The sequence below is a fragment of the Eimeria acervulina genome, genomic scaffold (genome assembly GCF_000499425.1).
Source record: "Eimeria acervulina Houghton genomic scaffold, Eah_scaff242, whole genome shotgun sequence".
Classification (NCBI taxonomy): Eukaryota; Apicomplexa; class Conoidasida; order Eucoccidiorida; family Eimeriidae; genus Eimeria; species Eimeria acervulina.
The window spans coordinates 1-21,468 of record NW_013548360.1 but is presented as its reverse complement, the minus strand read 5'-3'; the positions used below and the strand labels follow the sequence as shown (position 1 = coordinate 21,468).

Sequence of the window (21,468 nt, the reverse complement as noted above, 5' to 3'; positions counted from 1 at the left end):
CTTCCTTTTTTAATATTATTATTATATAGTAAAATAACATAATAGTGTGCGGTTATAAAGTTTATTTTTTTTCTTCTTTGTTATATTATTATGTAGCGGTATGTATTCTTCTTGTTTTGTGTATTAATGAAGAACAGACAAACACAGAAATATTTGCTGCTGTTCCTGTTGCTTTGCAAAGAAAGACAATTTGCATGCGGAGTCGATGGACATCAAAACAAATTAAAAACTTCAAGATAAAAACATACAAAAAATATTTAGTTTATTATTTCTCGAAGACAAGTAAATTACTTTTAGAATAAAAATTTACAAGAAAGGCCTAACTTTTTGTTTCTGCAAAACAAATAAATAACATTAAAATAAAATATACAAAAAAGAATTTAATTTATTACTTCTTTAAAACAAGTTAAAAACTTCATAATATAAATATACAAAAATAAACTGTGGCTGAGAGCTAAGGAAGAAACTGCCGCTGTCTTTTGAAATTCTTTCAAAGCAGAAACCAGAAAATAAACCGTGAATAAATTAATTTAATAATTTATTTATTTAATTGGATCAAGTTAAATAAATAAATAATAAGAAATCATACGCAATGCGATACAAAAATACTGCTGGCAGCTGTCTGGCTGCTCGCAGTCGGCAGCGGTCTGGGGCTGCATGCATATTTATTTGCATGTCTTTTATGTTTCTATTGTTGAAATAGAATAACAAATATATTATTTGAGTCTGACTTTTTATGGGGAGCCTTCGACCCCCTGCTACGCCCTCCAGCAGCAGCGGCAACAGCAGCAGCAGCAGCAGCAACAGCAGCAGCAGCTGCAAGGGATTGGCTTCAAGGGGCAAAGCCACCAGCTAGCTGCTCAATACAACTCTCTTTGTTCGTTTTAATGAGAAAACATCTCGGGTGTAGCCGATAAGGCCTTAAGGCCCACCTACAGCTGCAACACTCAGCAGCAGCAGCAGCAGCAGCTGCTGCTGCTGCTGCTGCTGGTAGCCACACGAGGACGAGCGCCTGGCTTACACGGATGCTGCAGCACGAACAACACTAGCGGCAGCAGCAGTAGCAGCAGCACAGGTGCGACCAAGAGCGACGCTTCTGCAGCAGCAGCAACACCAGCAGCGATCGAAGCAAAGTAAAAGCAGCAACAGGAGAGAGTCAGTGCTGCTGCTGCTGTTGTTGCATTGAAGATGCTGGAGAACGGCCTGGGGGACCCTTTCTATGCGGCTCGCGAGTAGGTTACCTCACGGCTGCTTCAGCAAATGCCGCGGCTGCTGCTGTCGCTGCTGCTGCTGTTGCGGCTGCTGCTGATGCTGCAGGAAGTGCTGCTGCTGCTGCGGCAGCAGCTGACTTTGGCCGCTTCATAGTCTTCAGGTTTATGGTGAATGAAAAGAGTAGAAAGGAATCTTAATAGCAGGGTCTGGGGAGCTGCGCAAACAGCTGAAACGCATATCTGCTCTTGCCGCTGCTGCTGCTGCTGCTGTTGTGCTGCAGCGAGGTGCAGGCGAACTTCGCGCAGCTGCAGCAGCTGCAGCACGAATGGAAGCAGCAGCTGCAAACCCGCGGCCACCCTGCCAAGTGCAGCAGGTAAACCAAGTGTATATACACCAGAGAGACCTGGGGTGTATGTACACCGCTGCGTGTGTCTGACTGCATGCTTCAGACGTACATATATACAAATATATATGTGTGTAGATACATATATATGCATATATATATGCATATTTACATGTATATAAATCAATAAATATATATTTATATATGTATATATATGTACATTTATATATATATATATATATATACATATATATATATATATATATATGTAAGCATAGAGTCGTTTGACATTCATATATATATATATATATACATATATATATGTATATATAGGCATAGAGTCGTTTGAAATTCGCAGAGGGGTGGAAGGCGGCAAATTGTGAACTGCATTTGCATGCATGCAGACATATTCTTTCAAGTGTCTCTATTCATATAGAGGGGTTTAAATATTTATCTCTAGATGCATTTACACCCTTTGAAACATAATTCTTTTAACACGCAGATATACCGACAAACTGCTGCTGTTGCTTCTGCTGTTGTGCTGCTGCTGTTGCTGCTGTTGCTGCTGCTGCTGCTGCTGCTGGTTGCAGTTTAAAGAGCACTATTGATGCTTCAGCGGAGGCACTGGCAGAGGATTTGCGCGCCTTAGAAAAGGCAGTTGCTGTTGCAGCCAAACACCAGCAGCGTTTGGGGCTGCATGCAGATGAAGTGGAGAGAAGGAGACAATTCGTGCGGCAGCAGCAGCAGCAACTCGACGCCCTACGCGCAGACGTTAAGGTCTCCTAACCCTAAACCCTAAACCCTAAACCCTAGCGCTCTTCTAAGTGCACACCCAATCGTAAACCCTCATGCATTAACACCGAAACCTTAGCCGCAGAGGGTTTAAACCCCTCCTCAAACCCTAAACCCTGCAGCTCTGCAGCTAGCTTCGCTGGAGGAACTGTAGGATCTAGGGTTTAGGGTTTAGGGTTTAGGGTTTGTGGTTGTCAGGCGGCAGGGGCCTCTCAGCTGTGGCTGAATGAGGGCCCCACACCCCACGGGGACTTCTTCGAAGAAGCCGAACAGAAGCAGCAGGTAACAGCAGCAGCAGCAGCAACAGTAGCATCAACAGCAGCAGCAGTAGGTGTTGGCAGCAGAAGAGCCTGCTGCTGCAGCAGCCTGCATCTAGAGGGTAAAGGCTGAGGGTTTGGGGTTTAGGGATTGGTTTTGCAGTGGTTTGTTGCTGCGTTGCTTATCTATCGCTGCTTCTGCTACTACTGCTGCTGCTGCTTCTGATGCTGCTGCTGCTGGTGATGCGTGCAGACGTTGGTGCAGCAGCAGGACGAGCAGCTGGAAGAGCTGGCAACTGCTGCTTCGCGGCTGCACGAAACAGCTTTGACAATAAATCAAGAGTTGGCGACACAGCAACGAATGCTTACGGACTTAGATGATACTGTTGAGAGACAAGGTAGATCTGCTGCCGCTGCTGCTGTTGCTGTTGTTGCTGTTGTTCTTTTTCCTGGAGCTGCTGCTGGGGGTAGTGCACCTGGTGGTAGTGCTGCTGTTGCTGTTGCTGCTGCTGATGCTGCTAATGGTGCTGCTGCCGCTGCTGCTTGTGGCGGTGCTGCTGCCGTTGCTGCTGGTGATAGTGCTGCTGCTTTTGCTGCTGCCGCTGGCGGTTCTGCTGCTGTTAGTGGTGCTGATGCTGTTACTGCTGAGCGGTTGCGTAGGCAGCTGATGCAGCAAGACACAGCAGCAGCAGCAGCAGCATATCTTCTGTTTGTTTTGCAGCTACCGAAATGAACTTCCTGATGCGGCGCTTAGCTAGGGTCGTCCGCAGCTCTGGTATGCCGCACTCCGCTTGTGCTGCTGCTGCTGGCTCTGCTGCTGCTGGCGCTGCTGCTGCTGGCGCTGTTGCTGCTGCTGTTGGCGCTGTTGCTGGCGCAGTTGCTGAGGCTGTTGTGGCTTCTGCATGAAGTGCTGAGCGCTGGGCTGCAGCTCGTTTTTGGTATCGTAGGTAGCTGTTGTTAGTCGCGGCTAGCTGTTGTTGTTCATGGCTAGCTGTAGGGTCTTATGGCTAGCGGTAGGGTAGGGTCTTATAGCTAGCGAGGGCTGGTTAACGCTGTAGAAGCAGATTTTCTGTGTTTGTTTGCTGCGCTGCTGCTGCAGACACGCGGCAGCTGTGGGCGATTGTTTGGTTATTTTGTATTGCTGTTGCTCTCTTCGTGCTGCTCGTCGTCTCCTGAGTTCCAAGCGCACGGCTAGCTGCAAAGCAGGCAAACAGCTAGCTAGCAAACAGCTAGCCAGCGAACAGCTAGCTAGCAAACAGCTAGCCAGCAAGCAGCTAACCGTCGAGCTAGCTAGCAAGCAGCTAGTTAGCAATCAACTAGCCAGCGAGCAGCTAGCCAGCAAGAAGCTGGCTAGCGATCAGCTAGCTAGCCGCTAAACAACCAGCCGCTAACATATAACAGCTGGGTAGGCAGCTATCCGCTAGCTAGAAAGGTAGCAGCTAGATAGGCAGCTATCAGATAGCTATACAGACACTATGTACGTAGACAGATAGCAACGAGCTAGCCATCTAGCTAGACAGCTAGCTAGACAGCTAGCAACACAGCTAGCTGGGGGCTAGTGGGAGGCCCCTTTTGGTTTTGTGAGGCTCTTTGCGCCTCTTCCCCAACTGCTGCTCTTGAATCTATAACTTAGAATTTGTTTTTTGGAGCTTCTGCTGCTGTGCTGCTGCTGTTGCTGCTGCCACTTGAATGGGTGCGCCTGCTGCTGCTGCACAAGGACACTGCTGCTGCTGCAGCACTTTCGGATGCTGCTGCCGCTGTTATTCCTGCTGCTGCTCTGCTAATGCGGCTATCGCTGTTTCTGTTGGTACTGCCAGTGCTGTTGCTGCTGCTGCTGCTGAGGGTAGCGGAAGAGGGTAGCAATTGCGCTTCAGATATCAAACAAAAACTACAGGTCGGAGCCTCTCTTTTAGGCTTCCCTTGCACTAGAGGGCATGCGTAAGCACCCAACGGGGGGCCCCCTCCTCTTCAGGAGGGGCCCCCTTCGGGGACGGGGGCCCCCTGGGGTCTTGAGTGCCACAGCACAGCCCGTATCGGTGGGTGAGGCCCCCCCTAGGGGCCCTTGTTGGGGGGCCCCTGCCAAGGAGGCCTTTGAGGGGGCTCCCTTGGAGGCCTAGGAGCTACAGGGGCCCTTTGGGGGCCCCCCATACAAAAGTTTATTCGTCAGGCCCTGTGCAGAACCCTTAAGGCAGCAAGGATGCCGCACCTCTGGGGGCCCCCTCTCTTTGGGGTCCCCAGGGGGCCCTGCTGGCCGCTGTTGCGGTGCTTCCACATTCTGTGGGGCCCTGCGGGGGGCCCCAGTGAAGACAGCGCATACCCGAGGAACAGCAGCAACAGCAGCTCCAGCAGCAGCTCCAGCAGCAGGCGCTACAGCAGCTGCAGCAGCCAGTAGCACTTCGTTCGCTAGGGGGCAGAGCCTTCTGCTGCTGCGAGACCCTCTGAAACCCATGAGGGACCCTCGGGGCTGTTGATGCCGGGGGGCCCCCCTTGGGGGCCCCTCAGACTTTCGCGGCTGCAGCTTCTATCAGCCTCTGATATATTCCTCCTGGGCTTAGCAGCAGCGCAGGGTAACTCCACCACACCGCTGCTGCTCCTGTTGCTGTTGGTATTGTTGCCTTTGCGGTTGCTGCTGCTGCTGCTACTGCTGCTGCTGCTTTCTTTCGAAGCTACAAGCTTTGCTGCGGGCAGCGTAGAGACCTCCAGGCCTCCTTTTGGGTTCCTAGCAGCAGCGAGTTTGTTGCTGCTGCCGCTGCTGCTGCTGCCGTTGCTACTGCTGCAGGAGCTGCTGCTGCTGCTGCTGCTGCTGGAGCGGGTCCCCGCACTTCGAGGACTGGTATCTGCTGCTGCTGGTCCTGCTGCTACTGCAACTGCCTCTGCGTTGTTGCTGCTCTCGTTCTCTTGCAGCAAGGCGCCAGCCATAAACCCCAAAGCAGCACAAAGGCCGCGAAAGGCCTTGTGGCGAGCAGATACTTCAGCAGCACGCTGCCTGGCTGCTTCTGCTGCCGTTGCTGCTGCTGATCCGCTGCAAGCACTGCCAGCAACAACAACTGCTCCAGAGCGGCGAGGGCGTCTGGTGCCTGCTTGGCGTCTGTTGCTAGCAACAGCCCCACGGGGTGCTGCAGCAGCAGCACGCTCTGCAGCAGCAGCAGGTGCAGCCTCTGAGGGAACGGAGTTGTCAGCTTCTCCTGCAGCAGGAGCAGCAGCAGCAGCTGCTGCTGCTGTACCTGATGCTGCTCTTGTAGCAGGTGGACAAGAATTTGCTGCAAAACGACGGTGGTGTTGCCGGGATGTGCGGGAAGGATGCTTCGGCTGCTGCTGCTTCTGCTGCTGCTGCTTCTGCGGGTGCTGCTGCTGTTGTTGCTGCTGCTGCTTCTGCTGCCTTCCGGCAGGCCTCATGTTGGCCCACCGTGCGTTTTGCCTGTTTGAGTTGCGGAAGTAATGCGGGTACTGCTGCTGCTGCTGCTGCTGCTGCTGCCAGTACTGGTGCAGCTGCCACTGATGCAGCTGCCACTGCTGCTGGTGCCACTGCTGTTCCAGCTGCCACAGCTGCTGGTGTTGGCAGTGTTGCTGCTGCGGCAGCTCTTGCTGCTGCAGCAACCGATACAGCGCTTGCTGCAGCGCATAGTTCTGGCCAACCCGCTGCTGATTAAGAAAAAGCTGCTGCTGCCAGAAAGAAGGAACCATGCCCTCTCCATAGAGCCGAATTGCTGCTGCATGCAGCTGCTGCAGCTCTTCCGGAGTAATGACTGGCAAATGTGGCAGCAGCACCTCCGTGTTGCTGTTGCACCCAAGGCTGCTACAAGCAGGGGCCCCAGACCCCTGCGGTGCGTCTTCATGCTCTGCAACAGCAGCAGCAGCAGAAGCAGCAGAAGCCGATCCCGTTGGATTTCCGCAGCTGCCGCTGCTGTCATGCTTGCCGCTGCTGCTGCTGTTGTTACCGCTGCTGCTGCTGCTGCGGCTGCTGCAGAGGAGCGCTCCACAGGGCTGCAACCCTGCAGGGGCCCCGTCATCCCCCACCACATGCAGCGTTGGCAGCAGCACGGAGTGTCTCTGCAGGTCAAAGGCAACCTGCAGCAGCAGCACAGCATCTTCCACATGAAGTCGTTTCAGCCGAAGATCCTCTTCTGCTGCTGCTGCGGCTGCTGCTGCGGAGTGCGGCGATGCTGCTGCAGCAGCCGCTGCAGCGGCAGCCGTAGCACCAACTGCAGCAGAAGCTGCTGCCATCACGCGACAAGCATAGGACGCAGGAGCCAACGAAAGAGGCACAGGCAAACTGAGAGGGACCTGCCAGCCTCCTACAGCTTGGTGGCAGCTATCCTGCTCTTGCTGCGCTGCTGCTGCTGCTGCTGCTGCTCTTTCGGCTTCTGCTGCCTCCTTCCCTGCCGGTGGTGCTGGTGCTGCTGCCGCTGCTGCTCTTGCTGCTTTGGCTTCTGCTGCCTCCGCTCCTGCAGATGGTGGTGCTGCTGCTTCTGCCGCTGCGGGTGTTGCTGCGGCCGCTGCAACTGCCCGCCGAGATGCCCTGCTGGGCTTCGGCCCCACAGGGACAAGACGGCTTCGGTGAGGGGTCTTCACAGCGTCTGCTGCTGCTGCTGTTGCTGCCGCTGCTGTTGTTGGTGCTGCCTCCGTCCCACGCAGCGGGGGTGCTGCAGAAGACGCTCCTGCTGCTGATGCTGCTGCTGCTGCTGCTTCCTTGGCAGCAGCAGGGGGTGCCGCAGACCGCTGAAAAAAGTGAGGGAGCGCCGGCCGCATGGCGGCAGCAGCAGCAGGACAGCAACAGTGTAGGCAGCAGCTGCAACTGCTGCTGCTGCCGCCGCTGCTGCTTCCGGCGGCTCCTGACAGTGGCGGTCTCAACGTGGCTTTAACAGGAACTTGTGCAGCAGCAGGAACTGCTGCTGCTGCTGGTGCTTCTGCTGCTGCTTCGCCCGTCGGCGGTGCGGCCGAATCAGTGTGTGTGGTGCCATTCTTTGCAGTACTGCTGCTGCGGACTTTGTTGATGCTGATATTGCTGCTGCTTCTGCCCCACTCGCTGCGGGTGAGGCAGCAGCGCATCCGTAGCCCGTTGCAGTTGCTAAGGGGCCTCTTGTGCTGCGGTGCAGCAGCAGCAGCAGGCAAGCTGCTGCTGCTGGGTCTGATTTTGCTGCAGGTGCAGCCCGCATCCCTGGCCCCACAGCGTAGACCTGTTAAGTCCGTGCGGTGCACCTGCCGCCGCTGCTGCTGCCGCTGCTGCTGCTGCTGCGGCTGCTCCAGCTGCTGCAGTAATTGCTGCTGCGGAAGCAACGAACCTTCTGGACGACCCCCCGAAGAGTCCCTCGCATGCGTTGTGCCTGCTTGCTTAAGTGTCAAGAAAGCTCCTGCTGCTTGTGTTGCGGTTGCTTTTGTTGCTGCTGCTGCAGGAACTGACGCGGACTCTTCTTTTCCGGTCGGGCCCCACTGCGGCCTTAGCGTTCCCTCGGCCATGTCAGGTGTCTGTGCAGCTTCAGGGGCATTGGCACTGCAGGGCACCTGAGAAAGGAGGGAGTCGGATGCTTCCAGCGTGCTGGATGCAGCAGCAACAGCAGCAGCAGCAACAGCAGCAGCAGCAGCAGCGGCGGTTGCTTCGCTGGGGGCCCCTGCGGGCTTCCGCATACGTCAGCCGGAGCTCGCGCAGCAGCGGGTCTCCCCATAAGCTGATCTGAATGGCGATGACCTGCATGCAAGAGAACCACCACCGCTGCAGCTGCTGCTACTGCTGCTGTTGTTTCCTTGCTGCAAGCGTATCCCTGAGCCTATGTGTGCACCTCCGGCGGCAGCAGGCGGCAGAGGCACTTGTGTGTTGCGGAACAGGGAAGAAGGTGCTACTGCATTTGAAGCAAAGAAAACAAACAAAGAAAGAATGAAGTATCAGCGAGCCAACGACGTACAGTGAGTGCCACGCGCCAACGGTGAGCTGTCGCGGCAACTTTGGCAGCAAAAGCCCCGAAAAGAGTCTTTTCCCCAGGTGCATGCGGCCAAAGAAACATAAAAAAATATTTAATAACAAAAGATAGGACATGCCTGCAGCGGCGCTGCTGCTCAGTGGCTCCCTGCTGCCACCCCCCCCAACGCCGACCCAGAACACCACCTGCCCCCCTATGAGTTGTTCCTGTTCCTTTTTAGCTGGCGCAAATGCCTCTTTTTGTTTTTTTTGTTCTTTTACTCTTTTAAAACACCACCAATAAGGCCTCCCTTCACTCCCGCTGAGGGATTTATGGCCTCAACTGCGGTGCGGACACCGACTGAACCGAACAGTTGGATGTTCAATGCTACTAGAATGAGCATTTAGATATTCAGAAAGACACTTTGAGACAAACGGCACAATTGCGCTACCGTGGAGTGAGAAGGAGGCGCTAAGGCGGAAGTTGACACGGAGCCTCTTTCAAATGCTGCACACATTCTCCAAAACGATCACAGATATCAGTATTCATGCTAGCTTCAGAGGCTGTCAGTGAGGGGTAGCGTGGCACGTAAGCGAAATTAGTCGGTACAACGCACTCCTGTGTTTTAGATTGTCGAAAAATATTCGAAGTTGGTATTGTTTGGGCTTCCACTTGCGAGCAGGCGCGCGGCGGAGGGCCAAGTGTGTGTTAAAGTGGTCAGGCACGGAAAGCTGGCAACTGCACTAGTTATGCCTCAACTCAACTCTGCCATTATTCGAGCTAATAGTCACTAATTGCTGGCGGTGCTTGAAACTGGCTGCGAAGTAGGTTTGATATGTAAAGCTACGGTGACAAAGTGAAACCTCCTCACTATATTGTATTTATTCATTGGCCCACTATCTGGGATGACACTTCAACGGACAGGGAATTAGCATCTTAAGATGGGTAAAACCTCTTGAGTAAAATACGGACACTACTCAGAAATAAGGTAGACTACCATGATACAGGGCTTTCGCCTTGGGCCAATTTACCACGGCAAAATCTTAGGCACCCCGTAAGGAACTTTGAAGAGGGCGCGCATGCGGCCTACAGCCAGTACTACTGTGGGATAATATTCGGGGTACTGAAAGAGAGTAGAGATGACGCTTCAACGCAGCACAGAGGTGCTGCCGACAGCCGACGGCGAAATATATGCAATACATCGTGACGGTAAAGGGGACGGCTGTTTTGGGGTATTCGATCCAGTTAACATCAGAGGGACAGCAAAAGTGAGCGCTGTTGAAAAACGAGTTTTCAGATGTATTAACACACAGCATGCTTCCTACTGCCCAGCCACCCGCATCCCACCCCGCATCATAAAGAGATATTCGGGCAGAACAGATGAACTGCAACGAAAGGGCAAAGTTTTATCCACCAACTAGTGCGGCTGGTCACATTCCCTTGCAGGGTAAGGAAGAGAATACGAACGGTTGCATGTTTCTCGGCTTGAAGCCTCAACTAAAGCATTATGAAACGAATGTTTCCGATGCGCGGGATCGACTAAGTACTTGATCCATTGTGGGTCCCAGGTATATTCGTAATTTGTCCTGACTAGCTCTCCTCTGCAGACCCAAATGCATCCCATTTGCAGGGACGAAACTGCATTCCCCACCCACACTCCCAATCCAGAGTACTTCTGTTTGCTTCTTGTGTTCGTCAGTGCATTCGCCTAACTGCAGCAACAGAACAATCATGAATTATGGCCAATCAAAGAGAAACGTATGGTTATACTTAAGGACAGAGTACTTGTGTTCGGCCGGAATTTCCAGGAGCGTTGGCAGCACCAGTCGCATGCTTTGAGAAGCTGTGGAAAAGCGCTGACTTACATCTTATACTTGAGCCCAATTTGGAAATATTACCATACCACCAATTGCGGTTCTGTGGGATGGTTCAGGGAGTCACCGAAGTTTCCTTCAAGTCCCCATAAAACGGCAGAAACACACAAGAAATTAGCTACTGCGATACTGGACACACGTGGAACGGCTCACAGAGGCCACAAAAACGGGAGTACTTCGTTAAATACCCGGGGGACCGCCAATACGAGTGGGTTTATGATGGTCACGTATGCGAAACATTTCCTCAGGAGCATTTTCCTGCTCTCATTTTGGGGATAGGCAACCCCGCTTGGAGCTTGACAGACTAGCCCTTGCATCCTATGCACTTTGATGCAGAGCAGACGTTGGGCAAGGCTTGCTCATATATTTGTTTTGGCTAGGATTTCAGAATTTCAAAAACGCCCTCAACAGACGGGCGTCGCAGTGGGTTCTCCAGCGACCTGTACAGAAGGCAAGAGAAGCCCAAGCGCCGTATGCTCAACGGAAACAGGATACGCAGCAGCAACTGCAAAACCACCAGGACGTTCAATTGCCTCAGCTGTGATCTCCAACTGCACTTGGGTGTGATGATTCTTTTATTCTCCCCCAGCTGCGTTTCTCTTGCTGACTACCTACGCATGCGTGTGCGGTTCTTGCCAAGCTGAACAACGGACGACGGGTGGACGGCGGGTTCGCTACACCACAGATTGTGATATCTTATGGTAACAGGTGAAGCGTGAACTTCTCCTGGTACCATACGATATCACCATGGACTATGCACACTATGCTTCTCCCCCACCCCACGCCATGCAAAGACTTCAAGTAAAGCGCAAAACTGTGCGTCATATATCTACGAGGAAGCCGATATTCCGGTGGAGCATTCAGCCAGGAACTTTTGGCGGTCTACGGTGAGCCGCTCACCCAAAGTGTTGGTCTAGTGAACGGCGCTCTCAGCTGCCACTACTTACCTGTCCGACGTACACCTAGTTATGTGCACATTCGATGTATACACGCTGCACTCAATGCATAACTCTTAAAATAACCTTAAAATATCAAAAAATAGTTTCTCATTCGTATGCTGGACCCAATCCTCCTGAAGGAGGAAGTGTAATAATCATAATTCTCATGCTGACCCCCGGCGGGTCAACAGCTTGGCTACAGTGCCACACTGCGCAGTAGACTTCCAGACTCAGCAGAAAGTATATCTGGAAGGCACAGAATTGCGACGAAAACGATCGGAATTTGCACTTAACCCACGCAACTCGGAGTGGGCTCGAACGCTTGGCCAGGCCCAAAAGAACATGAAAGCCTTTACACTTTGCCACACACTGGCAAAGGGTTTAACCATCGTTCTAGGGTCAACGAATTGGTCTGTGTGCAATGAAAGTGCGCATCTTATTTCTCCCAACAGCTCATTTACCCTCTAAGGAAGGGGGGATGGAATCAGTGTCTTTAGCTGTTGAGACAGTCTGCAATTTTGTCGCAGGACTCTGGTGAGCTGAAACCGAACGAAAAGCCTTCATGTGAGGGTTCTTCAAACCAGTTGGTCTCCTCTCTCATCCCCAGACGTTCTGGTGATGGAGTATAGGATGCCCCCTGACAGGCATTAAAACGCACCTCGTTGCAAGTAGTGCTTCGGGGCAGCTTTATGCAAGCACAAACCCCCTTTTGCTCTCTGCACTAACCCTGTTGAGAATTATTATTGTACTTCTACTCGCCGGCATACTGTCTAATAAGTCGAAGTGCATGCAAAATTTGGGCAGAGTATGCTACACTAGTAACGAAGCCCCACTGCAGGCCAGATGCACTTCCTGGAATCACGGAAAAATGCATACATTCCCTACGTTAAGCTCCTTCAACAGGGCTTCGGCTGTGAAGGCCCAAGACCTTCACAGACGCAGTAGAATCGGTGGACCTGGATATCCCAGACTGGCACGGCAGAAATTGTACAGTCCACTAATAACTAGCGCATTAATCTATCCACAGAGAGGGTCAGAGGGAAACCATGGGCCCTACCACACCAGAACGGGAGCAAACCTCTAACAGGAAACTGGCGAGGTGGCATGCTTCCAAGGAGTGGGAGTACAGCTTGAGTTCCATGGAGCAGGCCAAAGCAGAAGTTCGGAACGCTTAAAGGGACCATATTTTCATTATGTTCTAGAGGTCTTTCCCTGGATGGATGAGGATATCACCCACGTCATCCGTTTCTATTTACTTCCGACTCCACCGGTTGCATGGAAGCGTTTGCAAACAGTATTCTACGATGCCTTGTTTTCTTGTTCCAACTAGATCATAATGTCACGTCAGTTCTGCTGAGCAGAAGAACCACCAGCTTGGCGAGCAGTTCCGTTCCATGGGGACAACCAGATAACGACGATGCTTCCACTGTTGAAGTGCTTACCAGGCATATAAGGTCAGGCAACCTACCAAGCATTTTCTACTAAGCATTTTCGTGCTGGGTCTCAAGGTATCACTTGATTTTGCAAAACTCAGTAATAAGGACACTATGCTACAGAATACGTGTAAGCAAGTCGGAACTGGGCTACAAAGTTCGGCACTTCAAAATGCTTTTTCTGCCACCACTTACAATGCGCGTGGAAACAAAATAGAAGTTCTGCTACGAAGCGTGTTCGTAGAGAACTTCGGGTACAGGGAGATGGCAAGAAAAATCTTTCGTAGCAGTGATGCAGGAAGGCGGCCCGCCGCATTGCTTTAGTGGATTGTGCAAGTGTCATATTGCTTCGAAAGTCCTTCGACAAGAAAAAGAAGAAATGTTTCACTCTCACCATATGCATACGCCATCGCAGGACTTGCTCTATAACTGTGTTTATATATAATAAACGGTGTAGAGCAGCCTGGCGGCACGTCGGCACGTTAGTACGAGACATCTGCATAAGCTTGAACAGGTTCTGTTCGCAAAAGGCATTTTTGCACGGAACACGCCAATATATATATATATATATACATATGGATATACATATATATATACATATATATATGTATATGCACTCAAGTCTCACTCCGACTTCTACTGTTCCTGCGCGGCTCAATGAAGAAAAAATGGCACTTCTTCGCGCCCGGAGGAACCTCTGAAGCGAACGCTTGCATTCAACCTTACCTTGCGACAAAACGGCCGACATTTTTTTCCGACGGTGGTTTGACGGGCCTGGTGCGAAGCAGTGGAATACAACTGACCGGAACAAGCAATACACCTTTCTCCCCTCCTTGATCTATGGGTGCGACGAGTAGTTTCATCCCCCGCCCATTCGGCATTGCTGAATGGAGCAGGAGACAGCTCTTCCTTCATAGACTGACTCATCACGGTTTATGCGTTCTCCAGGATATGGAAGCGTCTGAACTACTGCGCTATTGAAAAGAACGCTTGGGCATAGGCAAAGCGTGCGGCGGAAAGTAGAACGGTAGCATTGATTAACTGTGGTCTCTTCGCCGTAGAATTAGCTATGCAATTCCACTGTGCTCGTTGAGTAATATGAGAATGAGCTCAGCTCTAGCATACACTCTTATTTTATAAATTAAGTTGAATGCACTTCCTGAAGGGCAAGTCAATAAGGGAGAACGTGCATTTCGGTGTATGAATGTGTTTGGAAGCATCTGCAGAGCTGTGGAGTCAGTGTTGTTAGAACTGACAACCGAACGCCACGCATAACGCGGTATCGCTGCAGTAGAAAGTTCTATCGCAAGGCAGAAAGGAAACTGAAAAAATGAGTAGCCTCGAATTCCTTGCTGTGCCAATCAAGCGCCTGTTCTATCTCCTTGTTGGCTTCACCACGCACTGCCAATTTTAGCATATTCTGCGTGTCGGTTGACATACGTCCGAACAAGTTCGTTGCAATAAGCGAGGAACCAACACGTTGTAGGAATCCCATCGGCAAGATGCTGTCGAAGGGGTCCCTGATTAGGTGGTAGTTCGTCAAGCTGAGAAGAATGCCACAAAACAGATATCTGGAGCCTCAGCTATCATCAAAAATGGTCTATTGGGGCCGGGATATCTCTGGAAAAAACTTTTTAAAAGTCAACTCGTTTGCCTCGGCTACACGTTGAACTCCTGAGAAGCCTGCGTTCCTTCGCGATAGCAACCTTCTGAGCTTCGCGAATGCCTAATACGTCTAAACAGAGCAACAGAGTTCGCTCGGCACAGGGTATCTATTTACCTGGCACACATCCAACTTACCAGTAGGCAAGAATTCTCGTCCAAACTTCACTAGGATGGGGGAACTGGTTCAAAGCGTTGGGAAGACAGGCCTCTACATTTGCTGTGGAAAGTGGGAAGGCGTCGCTCCTGTCAAGGTCTTCAGAGAACCAGTAACGCCTCCAAAACTGCAGCGCATGTATAGCAACGTCACATTTGCATTGCGCAAGGCAATAATTTAATTTGCGAGCCTCCTGTTGAACGGGCCGGTGGGGCGCTAGCAGATGCCATAGGATCAAGCTCCTACGAATTTTTGATGTAGACACTTAATTGTTCTTCATTGTGCTTGTGGATAAAAGGGCTGCGTCCCCTTCATTCTGTGCTCTTCTCCCATGCATATTGACTTACACGCATAACCGGAAGCAACGTGTAAGCGGCTGAGCCATTTTGGTTGTTTTCGATTCCTCGGAGGAATTCATCTTCGCATGACTCTCGGAATGGAATCTTTAGAGCAAGCAGAGTTTGGTTGACCGCTTCCCGTCGGACCCCAACCGGGTTGACAATGTGCATGACAGTTGGACGATGGGGGAGCCTTGAAAGTTTAACTAAGATGTCTGCTGAAATATCAATGGGCGTGCTTAGGAAGGGAGGCCCTACAGGTAAAACTCCCGGAGGGATTAGACCCTGTTGCAAGGCAGCCATCGTAATCGTAAAAAATGGATTCAGGAAGTCGACTCTGCCATTATCGAAGTATACTGCAGAATTTGGCAGCCTGTATATTGTGAATCTGAACTTGGTTTTGATGTCGTGGAAGTCGCCCCCTGCTGATGCATGCAGGTTACCCATCCAACTCTGACACTTAGCAAGTACCTCTTCGACAGCCCAGCGTGCCCACGGGTAACCCATGACACTTGCGGGCATTTGGTTTTCCATCCTGTCCATCAATGGTTGCGGGACAGATAATTCTTCCAATATTGGCTGGTTGAGGTCACCAGCGAATGCTCCAAAGTACTGGATGTGGGCCGCAAAGTCTGACAGCACGTGAAGGTGTTTGGCCTTGCCTGTCGTACACAACTCGACCAGAGGCAGAAGAGACAGGACGTTTGCCTTACGTATTGCTTCATATGGCAGTGCAAAATCTACAACCCTTCCAGCATGGTAAACTGCCTCGACTTTATTCGCCAATTCATCAAATGTCTTCTGAGACAGGCCCAGCCTTTGCGCCCTCAAATCCCCGACGACTGGCACGACTTGCTCAAAGAAGCGTTGCTTCCACTGATTGCCTCTCCCTACAACAGCATCCACAATTCTATACATAGCGTGCATGCGGTCGCGTGCTTGGACCAGACAGTAAATGCGAGGGAACCCCTTCCGGCCGTCGTTCCTGCCGTCCACTTGCTGTTCCAGTAGACTTAACAAAATGCGGCTGCCAGTGAGTCCCGTAGCTCCGGTTAAAAAGATCTCAGAAACCAAGTCAGGGGGCGTGGAAGGGCTCAACGATGCCAGGTTCTGCTTGCTAAGCATATCGTTGCAGATGCAGCTGATCAAGGAGGCTGCATCGTCCCGAGGAGTGTGTTTCCTGTCTTGCGCCAGCTGTGCTGCTGCTCCCAGTAAGAAGACAAATTTCTGAGAATCTAGGGGAAAGGAATTGTGCTTCCAAACATGACGCGCCACCTGCAAACATTGACATAGGGAATCTTTTAACACTGCTCAGGCCCAACTGAAATCCTAGCAGTCCTATGACTGCATCCAGTGATTGGAGGCACTTATTGCCTTTGTGAACAGCCACAGTAAATGCAAACGCGCCAAAGGAATTTCTCACCTGCGGTGCTTTTCCAGGGTCGTCACCCTCTTCGGTGATTGCGGCCACCACTGTACCACCCAGACCATAGGCAAGGTTTGCACCGAATATTCTTGTTTGGTTATCAGCGGTACGGATAGCTTGGCCCTCTCGGGTGTAAACTATTTTCCGTGTGTCGAAAGCCCCAATGTCTGGATGTATCTTGCTGAACTGGATATTTGGTGGCACATATCGATGCTTGAGAGAGAGGACGGTTTTCACAAACGCAACTAATGCTGCAGCCGAATCAAGGTGCCCGATATTATTGTGTGCAGTACCGACGATCAGTGGGGCTTCGTCTGACCGGTTTTCAAACACCTGCTTGAGTGCATTCATTTCTATGATGTCTCCGAGAACTGTAGCTGTGCCATGCGCCTCGTAGCACCTCACCATGGATTGGTCAACTCCACTATCATTTAGCGCCAGGCTCAAAACTCTAGCAAGAGCTCTAGTATTTGGCGCTGTTAACCGTGCACCCTGCCCATAATGAGATATTGCCGTGCCGCGCACAATAGCGTGCACGAATTTTGACTCTGACCGTGCAGTGGATAAGGGCGCAAGCAAGACTCCGGCAGCCCCTTCACCACGTACTAGACCATCTGCTCCAGCGTCAAATGTGCGGCACCTGCCAAATTTTGAGAATTGTCGAGTCTTGCTTCCACCCAAGAAGAAGCAAGGAACGAGGATCAAACTAACTGCACCAACGAACGCTTTTGAGCATGCACACAGTCTCAGCTTCGAAATCGCTGTATCCAGGGCTACTAGGCCTGAAGCACACGCGGTATCAACGCCAACGCTGGGTCCGATAAAGCCAAAGGAGTACGATATCCTGTTGGGGATCAAGCACATCATACCACCTGGCTCAGGATATCCGGATGCTTCACCTAAGCGGGGTACACCGCCATCCATTCCTTCTCCAATAGCAAGGATACCGTTTTCTCCTTTGGTCAGACTAGACAGTTGATAATCATTGGTGTACGTTGTACAAAATACCCCTATTTCCTGGCCTTTCACCTCTTCCCGTTTATATTGCGCATCGACTAACGTTTCATAAGCCACTTCGAGTAGGACACGCTGCTGAGGATCAATATTCCTCGCCTGACTTTCGGTCATCTTAAAGAACTCATTGTCAAACAAATGAGCATTATCCAGCAGGGCTGCTTCCTTTACGTAGCATTTGTTCTCATCAGGCTCGGGATCGAAAAGAGGCTGTATATTGAATCGTTGCCATGGGATATCTTCAACACAGTCAGTCCCAGCTAGTAACATACTCCAAAACTCCTCAGGCGAATTGCTTTTTCCCGGAAGTCGGCAACCCATGCCAATCACCGCGAATCCCTCTTCCGAGTCTCCTAAGAGATTACGCCTGGGAGCTGTTGTTCGACTTGTGGAGCTCAATGTAGGTCCCCCACAGAGGTCTTCAGCAATGTAATTAACAACCTCACCTAGGGTTGCAAATTCGAGAAGCAACGAAGCTGGCAAACTCATTGCGAGACGTTCCTGAAGGAGATTTCGAAGCTCGACAGAGCCCAAGGAGTCAAGGCCTAGTTCATCCAGACGTGTTTCTGAAGTGATTCGTCCGCCTTGGTCAACCAACGATTTTGCAGCCTCAAGAACTATTGCTTCTATGGAGTCTCTTGATGGGCCTTCCTCCCTAGAGCTCTTGGGAGGATTTTGCGCTTCCAATTCTATTTCTGCTAGGGCTCGTGGAATAGTGTGGCTAAATGCCTGGGAATATTTTTTCCAGTTTACATTCAAGGCGCACACACATGGTTCCCCAGTTTCTAAGGCCAGCTCCATAGCTTTAATGCCTTCTTGAGGCATGAATGGATTGATCCCACGGGACTTGAATACCCTTCCGAGCTTTTCGTTCCTTGTGACCATGCCTACATCATTCCACGGTCCCCACTGAATGCTTTGGGCGTGAAGTCCTTGTGACCTCCGCCAGAATGCCAGCGAATCTAAATATGCGTTGGCAGCAGCATATGTAGCTAAAGCATCATTCCCAGGTAGAGCGGAGATGGAGGAAAAGAGAACGAACATATCCAGGCTATGTTCCAAATCTAATTCTTGGCAAGCAAGGTGCAGATTCCATGCTCCATGTGCTTTCGGCTCGTAAACGCATTCAATACTCCGCAGGCTAGAATCAAGAAGACTGGCCTCTCCCTCGTACCCAGCGCAGTGGAATATTCCACCAATGGGAATGCTTCCGTTGATTTTGGATAGCGTATCCTTGACACGTTGAGCATCCGACACATCACATAGCATGACCGCAGCCCGATGCGCATTGATTCCCTCTTCAACAGCCCTCCATGATGCCGACTGCAGCAAAGCATCAGCTGGCCTGCCACTTCTTGACAAGACAGCAACCAATCCTGCGCCCTTTTCTAGAAGCCACTCTGCGACACTCAGGCCGAGTCCGCCAGTACCCCCAGTAACTAGATAGGACTTTTTGGGTGAAACGACGACTCTGTTTTTTGAATTAGAAGTTGAAACCTGCTCTAGGCGGGGAGCCATGTGGCAACTGCCCGTGATGATGATGTCTTCCTCAACTAACGCGGATGACTTGCTTGCCAATAAACTGCACTGGCTGTCAATCCAACTCCACGCCTTGCTGAGGCATACAGCTGACGCGTCTTCAACATTCACGTATAACATCGGAAACGGCCTCCTGCAAAGTCTTTGAACTTCCAGGCGACTTGTCCGGCACATGCCTAGGAGCCCAGATTGCCTGACATCAGAATCAGTTCCATGCTTGCTGGGATGAAGCTGAGTGGAAATGCCGAAAGACCTATTACTGCAACTGGCAACGACACAGAAGGTAGGGCTGAATCTCGGGTCGTTTTGTGCTGATCGTGAGTAAGCAAGGAGCGTAACCCGTAGCTCTTCGAGGCAAGCTGTGGACGTGGAGGACTTCCACAGGCCACCAACAAATATGATACTGTCTAGACGCCCAGAAGGTAAGCACGGAAGCAGTGCGTCTGCTTGTATGCAACCAGCCTCCACAACTGCAGCGGTGCCTATGCTTGACGATTTGAGAATGTTGCGGAAGGCAGAAACGTGCTCCTTGGGAACTCCGCAAAACAGCCAGTTTTGTGCACGTTCGGAGAGGGATTTTGATGGCGCATTAGGCAGTGCCACCTCTTTCCATACCACCTTCCATAGCTGACCGTGAACAACTTGAGTCATTGTCGATCCAGATGAACCGGCGGTTGCCTGGACGCGTTGTCGCTCTGTACTTTCGAGTGGGAAAGGGAACCTCCTGTAGGAAAACGGGTATAGCAAGCTCACAGCAACACACATTACCTTTGTGTACACAATGTGTGCAAACATGCTAATACTACTTTGAATATTCATTCTAGAGCCTCCAACGACGAGACGGCGGGTTCCGCGAGCTCACTTGTGGTTCCAGAGGCACGCCTGGCGAGGCCCCACCGAAACGGATATTTCTTTCAGACACGTTTCAACTGCATCCCTGGATTCTGAAGTGCGGTCACGTCCTGCCAGTCCAACATACTTCACCCAGTTGAGCTGCCGCTTCCCCAGAATCTGGCTTGCAAGATTCACAAGCGTCCTCTGTGGCCCGACCTCCAAAAATACGATTCGATCGGAATTGACTGCTGCTACGGCCGCCTCCACAGCCTCTCTAAATCTCACAGGCAGTGTAAGCTGTTCTCCCCAATAGTGCGGATCTTGTGTTTCCGACGGATCCAGAACGCGTCCACGCACCGTTGAAGCAATTGTGATAGACGCAGGCTGCAAGTTTACCTTGGAGGCAATGGCTTCCATTTCCGCGACGGCGCCGGCCATCAGAGGAGAGTGGAAGGCATGAGACACGTGCAGGCGCCTGGAGATCTCCGAAACTAGCGTACGCTGTGGCCCGACCTCCAAAAATACGATTCGATCGGAATTGACTGCTGCTACGGCCGCCTCCACAGCCTCTCTAAATCTCACAGGCAGTGTAAGCTGTTCTCCCCAATAGTGCGGATCTTGTGTTTCCGACGGATCCAGAACGCGTCCACGCACCGTTGAAGCAATTGTGATAGACGCAGGCTGCAAGTTTACCTTGGAGGCAATGGCTTCCATTTCCGCGACGGCGCCGGCCATCAGAGGAGAGTGGAAGGCATGAGACACGTGCAGGCGCCTGGAGATCTCCGAAACTCCCAGATGCTCCAACAATGCGTCTACGTCTTCTTTGGTGCCTGAAATTGTGACGCTTTGAGGGGCGTTGTCTCCTGCGAGAGCCACTGCTCCTAAATGCTGCATGTCGGTGGAAAGGGCAGACTGGACTGCAGCAGCTGACAGCCGGCAGGCCACCATGACCCCGTTCTGGTTTGGCTGTGCTGCTAACAAGGAAGCGCGCTTCGCAACCAAGCACAACGCATCCCTCCATCCCATTACACCGGCAACAGTAGCTGCTGCGTACTCACCCAGGCTGTGACCAATAACAATGTCCGGTTTCATTCCGCGGTCCAGAAGAACCTTACTCAAACCGAGCTCTATCGCAAGAATGGCAACTTGCGAGTACCGCGTTTGGCTCAATAGTTCCTCCATTGCTTTCCTGTCTGGTTGCGACCCTGCGCCGTATATCATATCTTCAATGCTTTGTGGCCCATCATCTGGGAACCAGTGCATTTCCTTCAAGCAGGCAGTGCATTCAGCAAGCATGTCTCTGAATGTTGCACTGTGGTGGAAGTAGGCACATGCCATGTCTAAGTACTGAGATCCCTGCCCGGTGAACAGCCAAATGACTTTTGCGTGCCCTTCTTCGTGCCCCGCTGTAGTCTGCTCCCAGTTGTCCGTCCACGTTGACTTGAAAGTCGGGCCTACCTCGACGACGGCGTGTGCATTCGATCCGCCAAATCCAAACGAGCTCACTGCACCCAACAGCGGGTCCGACTCTCGAATGCCAAAGAGAGAATCGAGAGATACACACTTGCTGGGAAACATGAGACCTCTATATTTGTCGCTTCTCGATATGTCAATATGTGGGTTCAGCACGTTTAGATGCAAATTAGGAGTGGCTACTCTGTGCTGGAGTACGAGAATGAGCTTAATGAGGCCGGCAATGCCGGCAGCCCCTTCGGCATGGCCCATAAGTGACTTCAGTGCGCCGACAATGAGGGG

At 51.5% G+C, this 21,468-nt stretch overlaps 3 protein-coding genes across 3 annotated transcripts; 1 reads left to right on the top strand and 2 right to left on the bottom strand.

Annotated features, from left to right (window-relative positions):
* Nucleotides 1-1,188: 1,188 nt before the first annotated feature.
* Nucleotides 1,189-3,337, top strand: EAH_00027860 (syntaxin family protein, putative; the record flags this gene model as incomplete). The annotated part of the gene is made up of 5 exons (XM_013392707.1): nt 1,189-1,232; nt 1,493-1,585; nt 2,146-2,332; nt 2,546-2,629; nt 2,858-3,337. 5 exons carry the CDS (start codon nt 1,189-1,191, stop codon nt 3,335-3,337), a joined length of 888 nt encoding a protein of 295 aa, XP_013248161.1.
* A 1,670-nt stretch (nt 3,338-5,007) lies between these two features.
* On the bottom strand, nt 5,008-8,061 carry EAH_00027850 (hypothetical protein, conserved; the record flags this gene model as incomplete). The annotated part of the gene is made up of 1 exon (XM_013392706.1): nt 5,008-8,061. One exon carries the CDS (start codon nt 8,059-8,061, stop codon nt 5,008-5,010), a length of 3,054 nt encoding a protein of 1,017 aa, XP_013248160.1.
* A 5,982-nt stretch (nt 8,062-14,043) lies between these two features.
* EAH_00027840 (hypothetical protein) lies at nt 14,044-21,291 on the bottom strand (the record flags this gene model as incomplete). Its single annotated transcript, XM_013392705.1, has 5 exons — nt 14,044-14,287; nt 14,544-14,689; nt 14,910-16,175; nt 16,324-19,603; nt 19,742-21,291. 5 exons carry the CDS (start codon nt 21,289-21,291, stop codon nt 14,044-14,046), a joined length of 6,486 nt encoding a protein of 2,161 aa, XP_013248159.1.
* Between the last annotated feature and the right edge of the window lie 177 nt (nt 21,292-21,468).